Source organism: Oncorhynchus kisutch, unplaced genomic scaffold (genome assembly GCF_002021735.2).
Source record: "Oncorhynchus kisutch isolate 150728-3 unplaced genomic scaffold, Okis_V2 scaffold3976, whole genome shotgun sequence".
In the NCBI taxonomy this organism is placed as follows: Eukaryota; Metazoa; Chordata; class Actinopteri; order Salmoniformes; family Salmonidae; genus Oncorhynchus; species Oncorhynchus kisutch.
The window spans coordinates 183,215-195,376 of record NW_022265921.1 but is presented as its reverse complement, the minus strand read 5'-3'; the positions used below and the strand labels follow the sequence as shown (position 1 = coordinate 195,376).

Sequence of the window (12,162 nt, the reverse complement as noted above, 5' to 3'; positions counted from 1 at the left end):
CCTTGTAGAGGAACAGGGGCAGAAGAAGATGAGTTAGGGTCAGGGTTAAAGATCACCTTGTAGAGTGAACAGGCAGAGAAGATGGAGTTAGGGTCAGGGTTAAAAGATCACCTTGTAGAGTGAACAGAGAAGATGAGTTAGGGTCAGGGTTAAAGATCACCTTGTAGAGTGAACAGAGAAGATGAGTTAGGGTCAGGGTTAAGGATCACCTTGTAGAGTGAACAGAGAAGATGAGTTAGGGTCAGGGTTAAAGATCACCTTGTAGAGTGAACAGAGAAGATGAGTTAGGGTCAGGGTTAAGGATCACCTTGTAGAGTGAACAGAGAAGATGAGTTAGGGTCAGGGTTAAAGATCACCTTGTAGAGTGAACAGAGAAGATGAGTTAGGGTCAGGGTTAAAGATCACCTTGTAGAGTGAACAGAGAAGATGAGTTAGGGTCAGGGGTAAAGATCACCTTGTAGAGTGAACAGAGAAGATGAGTTAGGGTCAGGGTTAAGATCACCTTGTAGAGTGAACAGAGAGATGAGTTAGGGTCAGGGTTAAAGATCACCTTGTAGAGTGAACAGAGAAGATGAGTTAGGGTCAGGGTTAAAGATCACCTTGTAGAGTGAACAGTGAAGATGAGTTAGGGTCAGGGTTAAAGATCAACTTGTAGAGTGAACAGAGAAGATGAGTTAGGGTCAGGGTTAAAGATCACCTTGTAGAGTGAACAGAGAAGATGAGTTAGGGTTAAAGATCACCTTGTAGAGTGAACAGAGAAGATGAGTTAGGGTCAGGGTTAAAGATCACCTTGTAGAGTGAACAGGGCAGAGAAGATGAGTTAGGGTCAGGGTTAAAGATCACCTTGTAGAGTGAACAGGGCAGAGAAGATGAGTTAGGGTCAGGGTTAAAGATCACCTTGTAGAAGTGAACAGAGAAGATGAGTTAGGGTCAGGGTTTAAAGATCACCTTGTAGAGTGAACAGAGAAGATGAGTTAGGGTCAGGGTTAAAGATCACCTTGTAGAGTGAACAGAGAAGAGATGAGTTAGGGTCAGGGTTAAAGATCACCTTGTAGAGTGAACAGAGAAGATGAGTTAGGGTCAGGGTTTTAAGGATCACCTTGTAGAGTGAACAGAGAAGATGAGTTAGGGTCAGGGTTTAAAGATCACCTTGTAGAGTGAACAGAGAAGATGAGTTAGGGTCAGGGTTAAAGATCACCTTTGTAGAGTGAACAGAGAAGATGAGTTAGGGTTAAAGATCACCTTGTAGAGTGAACAGAGAAGATGAGTTAGGGTCAGGGTTAAAGATCACCTTGTAGAGTGAACAGAGAAGATGAGTTAGGGTCAGGGTTAAAGATCACCTTGTAGAGTGAACAGTGAAGATGAGTTAGGGTCAGGGTTAAAGATCACCTTGTAGAGTGAACAGAGAAGATGAGTTAGGGTCAGGGTTAAAGATCACCTTGTAGAGTGACAGTGAAGATGAGTTAGGGTCAGGGTTAAAGATCAACTTGTAGAGTGAACAGAGAAGATGAGTTAGGGTCAGGGTTTAAAGATCACCTTGTAGAGTGAACAGAGAAGATGAGTTAGGGTCAGGGTTAAAGATCACCTTGTAGAGTGAACAGAGAAGATGAGTTAGGGTCAGGGTTAAAGATCACCTTGTAGAGTGAACAGAGAAGATGAGTTAGGGTCAGGGTTAAAGATCACCTTGTAGAGTGAACAGAGAAGATGAGTTAGGGTCAGGGTTAAAGATCACCTTGTAGAGTGAACAGAGAAGATGAGTTAGGGTCAGGGTTAAAGATCACCTTGTAGAGTGAACAGAGAAGATGAGTTAGGGTTAAAGATCACCTTGTAGAGTGAACAGAGAAGATGAGTTAGGGTCAGGGTTAAAGATCACCTTGTAGAGTGAACAGAGAAGATGAGTTAGGGTTAAAGATCACCTTGTAGAGTGAACAGAGAAGATGAGTTAGGGTCAGGGTTAAAGATCACCTTGTAGAGTGAACAGAGAAGATGAGTTAGGGTCAGGGTTAAAGATCACCTTGTAGAGTGAACAGAGAAGATGAGTTAGGGTCAGGGTTAAAGATCAACTTGTAGAGTGAACAGAGAAGATGAGTTAGGGTCAGGGTTAAAGATCACCTTGTAGAGTGAACAGAGAAGATGAGTTAGGGTAAGGGTTAAAGATCACCTTGTAGAGTGAACAGAGAAGATGAGTTAGGGTCAGGGTTAAAGATCACCTTGTAGAGTGAACAGAGAAGATGAGTTAGCGTCAGGGTTAAAGATCACCTTGTAGAGTGAACAGAGAAGATGAGTTAGGGTCAGGGTTAAAGATCACCTTGTAGAGTGAACAGAGAAGATGAGTTAGGGTCAGGGTTAAAGATCACCTTGTAGAGTGAACAGAGAAGATGAGTTAGGGTCAGGGTTAAAGATCACCTTGTAGAGTGAACAGGGCAGAGAAGATGAGTTAGGGTCAGGGTTAAGATCACCTTGTAGAGTGAACAGAGAAGATGAGTTAGGGGTCAGGGTTAAAGATCACCTTGTAGAGTGAACAGAGAAGATGAGTTAGGGTCAGGGTTAAAGATCACCTTGTAGAGTGAACAGAGAAGATGAGTTAGGGTCAGGGTTAAGGATCACCTTGTAGAGTGAACAGAGAAGATGAGTTAGAGTCAGGGTTAAGGATCACCTTGTAGAGTGAACAGAGAAGATGAGTTAGGGTCAGGGTTTAAAGATCACCTTGTAGAGTGAACAGAGAAGATGAGTTAGGGTCAGGGTTAAAGATCACCTTGTAGAGTGAACAGGGCAGAGAAGATGAGTTAGGGTCAGGGTTAAAGATCACCTTGTAGAGTGAACAGGGCAGAGAAGATGAGTTAGGGTCAGGGTTAAAGATCACCTTGTAGAGTGAACAGGGCAGAGAAGATGAGTTAGGGTCAGGGTTAAAGATCACCTTGTAGAGTGAACAGAGAAGATGGGTCAGGGTTAAAGATCACCTTGTAGAGTGAACAGAGAAGATGGGTCAGGGTTAAAGTTCACCTTGTAGAGTGAACAGAGAAGATGAGTTAGGGTCAGGGTTAAAGATCACCTTGTAGAGTGAACAGGGCAGAGAAGATGAGTTAGGGTCAGGGTTAAAGATCACCTTGTAGAGTGAACAGGGCAGAGAAGATGAGTTAGGGTCAGGGTTAAAGATCACCTTGTAGAGTGAACAGGGCAGAGAAGATGAGTTAGGGTCAGGGTTAAAGATCACCTTGTAGAGTGAACAGAGAAGATGGGTCAGGGTTAAAGATCACCTTGTAGAGTGAACAGAGAAGATGGGTCAGGGTTAAAGATCACCTTGTAGAGTGAACAGAGAAGATGAGTTAGGGTCAGGGTTAAAGATCACCTTGTAGAGTGAACAGGGCAGAGAAGATGAGTTGTCTCACAGCGTCTCGACTCTGTTCCTGGAAACAGCTGCACATGATCTCCAACAGCTGCAGCTCCTGTAAGGCACTCATCCTCTACACACACACACACACACACACACACACACACACACACACACACACACACACACACACACACACACACACACATACTTGTGAAACCATGTGGACAGGACATAAAGGCAACCTAAAGAGGCAACATTGAGAGAGTGTGTGTGTGTGTCTGTGTGTGGTACCCTGTGCAGTATAAACTCCTCCACCAGTTTCAGTGTGTGTGTGTGTGTGTGTGTGTGGTACCCTAGGCAGTATAAACTCCTCCACCAGTTACAGTGTGTGTGTGTGTGTGTGTGTGTGTGTGTGTGTGTGTGTGTGTGTGTGTGTGTGTGTGTGTGTGTGTGTTTATTTGGTGTGTGTGTGTGTGGTGTGTGGTACCCTGTGCAGTATAAACTCCTCCACCAGTTTCGGTGTGTGTGTGTGGTGTGTGTGTGTGGTACCCTGTGCAGGATAAACTCCTCCACTAGCTCCAGAGTGGGCGTGTCCACCGAGGGGAGGGTTATTCTGAACCTGGCCAGACAGGTAGATATCCAGATGGTACAGCACCTGAAACACATTAATAACCACTAACGGGGCTTCCTGCAGATAACCTACAATCATTACAACACATTAATAACCACTAACTGGGCTTCCTGCAGATAACCTACAATCATTACAACACATTAATAACCACTAACGGGGCTTCCTGCAGCTAACCTACAATCATTACAACACATTAATAACCACTAACTGGGCTTCCTGCAGATAACCTACAATCATTACAACACATTAATAACCACTAACTGGGCTTCCTGCAGCTAACCTACAATCATTACAACACATTAATAACCACTAACGGGGCTTCCTGCAGCTAACCTACAATCATTACAACACATTAATAACCACTAACTGGGCTTCCTGCAGCTAACCTACAATCATTACAACACATTAATAACCACTAACTGGGCTTCCTGCAGCTAACCTACAATCATTACAACACATTAATAACCACTAACTGGGCTTCCTGCAGCTAACCTACAATCATTACAACACATTAATAACCACTAACTGGGCTTCCTGCAGCTAACCTACAATCATTACAACACATTAATAACCACTAACTGGGCTTCCTGCAGCTAACCTACAATCATTACAACACATTAATAACCACTAACTGGGCTTCCTGCAGCTAACCTACAATCATTACAACACATTAATAACCACTAACTGGGCTTCCTGCAGCTAACCTACAATCATTACAACACATTAATAACCACTAACTGGGCTTCCTGCAGCTAACCTACAATCATTACAACACATTAATAACCACTAACTGGGCTTCCTGCAGATAACCTACAATCATTACAACACATTAATAACCACTAACTGGGCTTCCTGCAGCTAACCTACAATCATTACAACACATTAATAACCACTAACTGGGCTTCCTCCAACTAACCCAGAATCATTACAACACATTAGCAGACTGATAAATATCCAGACATGGTCAGAACCTCTTTAGCGGCGCTCAGCGCATCTCGACGTAGCAACGACTGACGCATATCACTCATCATCAGGTCCCTGAAACATCAGAACACACAGTAACACACTCATCATCAGGTCCCTGAAACATCGGAACACACAGTAACACACTCATCATCAGGTCCCTGAAACATCGGAACACACAGTAACACACTCATCATCAGGTCCCTGAAACATCAGAACACACAGTAACACACTCATCATCAGGTCCATTAAACAAGATAGAATGATCTTACATAGCAAAGCATTGATAAACTCGATGGAACAGTGTTTTAAAACTTCACTTGCTGCACTTAGCTAGCTAGCGTATCTGCCAGCCATCACTCAGGGGAGCTAGCTAGCTAGCTAGCTAGTGTATCTGCCAGCCATCACTCAGGGGAGCTAGCTAGCTAGCTAGCTAGTGTATCTGCCAGCCATCACTCAGGGGAGCTATCTGCCAGCCATCACTCAGGGGAGCTATCTGGCTAGCTAGTGTATTTGCCAGCCATCACTCAGGGGAACTAGCTAGTATATCTGCCAGCCATCACTCAGGGGAGCTATCTAGCTAGCTAGTGTATCTGCCAGTCATCACTCAGGGGAGCTAGCTAGCTAGCTAGCTAGTGTATCTGCCAGCCATCACTCAGGGGAGCTATCTGCCAGCCATCACTCAGGGGAGCTATCTAGCTAGCTAGTGTATCTGCCAGCCATCACTCAGGGGAACTAGCTAGTGTATCTGCCAGCCATCACTCAGGGGAGCTATCTGCCAGCCATCACTCAGGGGAACTAGCTAGTGTATCTGCCAGCCATCACTCAGGGGAGCTATCTAGCTAGCTAGTGTATCTGCCAGCCATCACTCAGGGGAGCTATCTAGCTAGCTAGTGTATCTGCCAGCCATCACTCAGGGGAGCTATCTGCCAGCCATCACTCAGGGGAACTAGCTAGTGTATCTGCCAGCCATCACTCAGGGGAGCTATCTAGCTAGCTAGTGTATCTGCCAGCCATCACTCAGTGGAACTAGCTAGTGTATCTGCCAGCCATCACTCAGGGGAGCTATCTAGCTAGCTAGTGTATCTGCCAGTCATCACTCAGGGGAACTAGCTAGTGTATCTGCCATCACTCAGGGGAGCTATAGTGAACCATAATCTGTCCGTACAGGAGAAGTTGAACATGCAGATCCTTCTTAATGCCCAGGAAGCCGCCATTCAACTTGGACCAGCTATTCAAGCTGAATAATGTAAAGATGTTTGGTAAGGCACTCATACCACCAAATAACGGAGGTACGCTAAACAACTAGTCATTACTGCCATCCCAAAACGGCCAAAAAGGCATCCCAACCAATATACAGACTCCCCATGTTGTGTCCCAAAACTACAATACTCTCTGCTTAACAAGCAAACCACGGAAAGAGGCGAGTTATAGTCGGTTTGTTTGTATCCTAGAAAATAACTAGCTATGGTAGCTGTTGTTTGCTCTATTACAACGGGTTTGTGTAACTACACGAGTTACGCAGTTAATATAGAAACGCTTTCTTACCTTGAAAGAGAAGATATTTTAAAGCGACAGGGTGCATGCGCCACTGTTTACACTTTCAACTACGGAATCCCATGAAGTACAAACAGAGGACAACTGCCCCGTCCGTCACAACGCGTTTGGTTCTGTTCTGATGGGGTTTATCAGCATCCAACGTTTAGTTCTGTTCTGATGGGGTTTATCAGCATCCAACGTTTAGTTCTGTTCTGATGGGTTTATCAGCATCCAACGTTTAGTTCTGTTCTGATGGGGTATATCAGCATCCAACGTTTAGTTCTGTTCTTATGGGGTTTATCAGCATTCAACGTTTGATTATGTTAGTTGGTACTGAACCAGAAAACACACTGAGTATGATGACAGATAGTTCTACATTTAACTGACTTTACCTCGAGTGGAAACTAATGGGATGCTGGCTGCTTAACCAAATGGATATATGGGTTTATCTAAAATCAATTCAAATTGTATTGGTCCATACACATATTTAGCAGATGTTGTGTAATATCTAACAATTCACAACAATACACACAAATAGTTTGAGAACATTTCTCTCCACCTCTCTGTTCATCTCCTCTCATAGGTGAGAGTATAGTTTGCTTCGAATTATCTTTCAGTTGAGAGGAATAAGGAGAGGAGAAGAGGGGAATAAGGAGATAAATCAAATTCAACTTTATTTGTCACATGCGCCGAATACAGCAAGTGTAGACCTTACCGTGAAATGCTTACTTACAAGCCCTTAACCAACAGTGCAGTTCAAGAAGAGTTAAGAAAATATCTACCAAATAAACTAAAGTAAAACATAATAAAAAGTAACACAATAAACTAACAATAACGAGGCTTTATACAGGGGCTATATACAGGGGCTATATACAGGGTATTACGGTACAGAGTCAATGTGGAGGCTATATACAGGGTATTACGGTACAGAGTCAATGTGGAGGCTATATACAGGGTATTACGGTACAGAGTCAATGTGGAGGCTATATACAGGGTATTACGGTACAGAGTCAATGTGGAGGCTATATACAGGGTATTACAGTACAGAGTCAATGTGGAGACTATATACAGGGTATTACGGTACAGAGTCAATGTGGAGGCTATATACAGGGTATTACGGTACAGAGTCAATGTGGAGGCTATATACAGGGTATTACGGTACAGAGTCAATGTGGAGGCTATATACAGGGTATTACAGTACAGAGTCAATGTGGAGGCTATATACAGGGTATTACGGTACAGAGTCAATGTGGAGGCTATATACAGGGTATTACGGTACAGAGTCAATGTGGAGGCTATATACAGGGTGTTACGGTACAGAGTCAATGTGGAGGCTATATACAGGGTATTACGGTACAGAGTCAATGTGGAGGCTATGTACAGGGTATTACGGTACAGAGTCAATGTGGAGGCCATATACAGGGTGTTACGGTACAGAGTCAATGTGGAGGCTATATACAGGGGTTACCAGTACAGAGTCAGTGTGGAGGCTATATACAGGGTATTACGGTACAGAGTCAATGTGGAGGCTATATACAGGGGTTACCGGTACAGAGTCAATGTGGAGGCTATATACAGGGTATTACGGTACAGAGTCAATGTGGAGGCTATATACAGGGTATTACAGTACAGAGTCAATGTGGAGACTATATACAGGGTATTACGGTACAGAGTCAATGTGGAGGCTATATACAGGGTATTACGGTACAGAGTCAATGTGGAGGCTATATACAGGGGGTACTGGTACAGAGTCAATGTGGAGGCTATATACAGGGGGTACTGGTACAGAGTCAATGTGGAGGCTATATACAGGGGTACTGGTACAGAGTCAATGTGGAGGCTATATACAGGGGGTACTGGTACAGAGTCAATGTGGAGGCTATATACAGGGGTACTGGTACAGAGTCAATGTGGAGGCTATATACAGGGGGTACTGGTACAGAGTCAATGTGGAGGCTATATACAGGGGGTACTGGTACAGAGTCAATGTGGAGGCTATATACAGGGGGTACTGGTACAGAGTCAATGTGGAGGCTATATACAGGGGGTACTGGTACAGAGTCAATGTGGAGGCTAGATACAGGGGGTACCAGTACAGAGTCAATGTGGAGGCTATATACAGGGGGTACTGGTACAGAGTCAATGTGGAGGCTATATACAGGGGGTACCAGTACAGAGTCAATGTGGAGGCTATATACAGGGGGTACTGGTACAGAGTCAATGTGGAGGCTATATACAGGGGGTACTGGTACAGAGTCAATGTGGAGGCTATATACAGGGGGTACTGGTACAGAGTCAATGTGGAGGCTATATACAGGGGGTACTGGTACAGAGTCAATGTGGAGGCTATATACAGGGGCTACTGGTATCGAGTCAATGTGGAGGCTATATACAGGGGGGGTACCAGTACAGAGTCAATGTGGAGGCTATATACAGGGGCTACTGGTATCGAGTCAATGTGGAGGCTATATACAGGGGGTACTGGTACAGAGTCAATGTGGAGGCTATATACAGGGGCTACTGGTATCGAGTCAATGTGGAGGCTATATACAGGGGGGGTACCAGTACAGAGTCAATGTGGAGGCTATATACAGGGGGTACCGGTACAGAGTCAATGTGGAGGCTATATACAGGGTATTACGGTACAGAGTCAATGGGGAGGCTATATACAGGGTATTACGGTACAGAGTCAATGTGGAGGCTATATACAGGGTATTACGGTACAGAGTCAATGTGGAGGCTATATACAGGGTATTACGGTACAGAGTCAATGTGGAGGCTATATACAGGGTATTACGGTACAGAGTCAATGTGGAGGTTATATACAGGGGGTACCAGTACAGAGTCAATGTGGAGGCTATATACAGGGGGTACTGGTACAGAGTCAATGTGGAGGCTATATACAGGGGGTACCGGTACAGAGTCAATGTGGAGGCTATATACAGGGGGTACCTGTACAGAGTCAATGTGGAGGCTTTATACAGGGGGTACCAGTACAGAGTCAATGTGGAGGCTATATACAGGGGGTACCAGTACAGAGTCAATGTGGAGGCTATATACAAGGGGTACCGGTACAGAGACAATGTGGAGGCTTTATACAGGGGGTACCAGTACAGAGTCAATGTGGAGGCTATATACAGGGGGTACCAGTACAGAGTCAATGTGGAGGCTATATACAGGGGGTACCGGTACAGAGTCAGTGTGGAGGCTATATACAGGGGGTACCGGTACAGAGTCAATGTGGAGGCTATATACAGGGGGTACCGGTACAGAGTCAGTGTGGAGGCTATATACAGGGGGTACTGGTATCGAGTCAATGTGGAGGCTATATACAGAGGGTACTGGTACAGAGTCAATGTGGAGGCTTTATACAGGGGGTACCGGTACCGAGTCAGTGTGGAGGTTATATACAGGGTATTACGGTACAGAGTCAGTGTGGAGGCTTTATACAGGGGGTACTGGTACAGAGTCAATGTGGAGGCTATATACAAGGGGTACCGGTACTGAGTCAATGTGGAGGTTATATACAGGGGATACCAGTACAGAGTCAATGTGGAGGCTATATACAGGGGGTACCGGTACAGAGTCAGTGTGGAGGTTATATACAGGGGATACCAGTACAGAGTCAATGTGGAGGCTATATACAGGGGGTACCGGTACAGAGTCAGTGTGGAGGCTATATACAGGGGGTACTGGTACAGAGTCAGTGTGGAGGCTATATACAGGGGGTACCGGTACAGAGTCAATGTGGAGGCTATATACAGGGGGTACTGGTACAGAGTCAATGTGGAGGCTTTATACAGGGGGTACCAGTACAGAGTCAATGTGGAGGCTATATACAGGGGGTACCAGTACAGAGTCAATGTGGAGGCTATATACATTGGGTACCAGTACAGAGTCAGTGTGGAGGCTATATACAGGGGGTACCAGTACAGAGTCAATGTGGAGGCTATATACAGGGGGTACCGGTACAGAGTCAATGTGGAGGCTATATACAGGGGGTACCGGTACAGAGTCAATGTGGAGGCTATATACAGGGGGTACCAGTACAGAGTCAATGTGGAGGCTATATACAGGGGGTACCAGTACAGAGTCAGTGTGGAGGCTATATACAGGGGGTACCAGTACAGAGTCAATGTGGAGGCTTTATACAGGGGGTACCAGTAAAGAGTCAGTGTGGAGGCTATATACAGGGGGTACCAGTACAGAGTCAGTGTGGAGGCTATATACAGGGGGTACTGGTACAGAGTCAGTGTGGAGGCTATATACAGGGGGTACCGGTACAGAGTCAGTGTGGAGGCTATATACAGGGGGTACCAGTACAGAGTCAATGTGGAGGCTATATACAAGGGGTACCAGTACAGAGTCAATGTGGAGGCTATATACAGGGGGTACCAGTACAGAGTCAATGTGGAGGCTTTATACAGGGGGTACCGGTATCGAGTCAGTGTGGAGGCTATATACAGGGGGTACCAGTACAGAGTCAATGTGGAGGCTATATACAGGGGGTACCGGTACAGAGTCAGTGTGGAGGCTATATACAGGGGGTACCGGTACTGAGTCAGTGTGGAGGCTATATACAGGGTATTACGGTACAGAGTCAATGTGGAGGCTATATACAGGGGGTAGCAGTACAGAGTCAATGTGGAGGCTTTATACAGGGGGTACCAGTACAGAGTCAATGTGGAGGCTTTATACAGGGGGTACCAGTACAGAGTCAATGTGGAGGCTATATACAGGGGGTACCAGTACAGAGTCAATGTGGAGGCTATATACAGGGGGTACCAGTACAGAGTCAATGTGGAGGCTTTATACAGGGGGTACCAGTACAGAGTCAATGTGGAGGCTATATACAGGGGGTACCGGTACCGAGTCAATGTGGAGGCTATATACAGGGGGTACAGGTACAGAGTCAGTGTGGAGGCTATATACAGAGGGTACTGGTACAGAGTCAGTGTGGAGGCTATATACAGGGGGTACTGGTACAGAGTCAATGTGGAGACTATATACAGGGGGTACTGGTACAGAGTCAATGTGGAGGCTATATACAGGGGGTACCGGTACAGAGTCAGTGTGGAGGCTATATACAGAGGGTACTGGTACAGAGTCAGTGTGGAGGCTATATACAGGGGGTACCGGTACTGAGTCAGTGTGGAGGCTATATACAGGGGGTACCAGTACAGAGTCAATGTGGAGGCTATATACAGGGGGTACCAGTACAGAGTCAGTGTGGAGGCTATATACAGGGGGTACCGGTATCGAGTCAGTGTGGAGGCTATATACAGGGGGTATCGGTACAGAGTCAATGTGGAGGCTATATACAGGGGGTACCGGTATCGAGTCAGTGTGGAGGCTATATACAGGGGGTACCAGTACCGAGTCAGTGTGGAGGCTATATACAGGGGGTACTGGTACCGAGTCAATGTGGAGGTTATATACAGGGGGTACCGGTACAGAGTCAGTGTGGAGGCTATATACAGGGGGTACCGGTACCGAGTCAATGTGGAGGCTATATACAGGGGGTACCGGTACAGAGTCAGTGTGGAGGCTATATACAGGGGGTACCGGTACCGAGTCAATGTGGAGGCTATATACAGGGGGTACCGGTACAGAGTCAATGTGGAGGCTATATACAGGGGGTACCAGTACAGAGTCAATGTGGAGGCTATATACAGGGGGTACCAGTACCGAGTCA

At 45.7% G+C, this 12,162-nt stretch overlaps 1 protein-coding gene across 1 annotated transcript in view; it reads right to left on the bottom strand.

Moving 5' to 3' along the window:
- Positions 1–6,585, bottom strand: part of LOC109887903 (uncharacterized protein C7orf26) — a 42,602-nt gene extending 36,017 nt beyond the window's left edge. Inside the window, 5 exon segments of the mRNA XM_031821447.1 lie at positions 3,350–3,464; positions 3,884–3,929; positions 3,931–3,989; positions 4,937–5,003; positions 6,477–6,585. Of these exon segments, the coding sequence (XP_031677307.1) occupies positions 3,350–3,464; positions 3,884–3,929; positions 3,931–3,989; positions 4,937–4,996 (280 nt within the window). The 5' untranslated portion in view covers positions 4,997–5,003; positions 6,477–6,585.
- Positions 6,586–12,162: the final 5,577 nt, after the last annotated feature.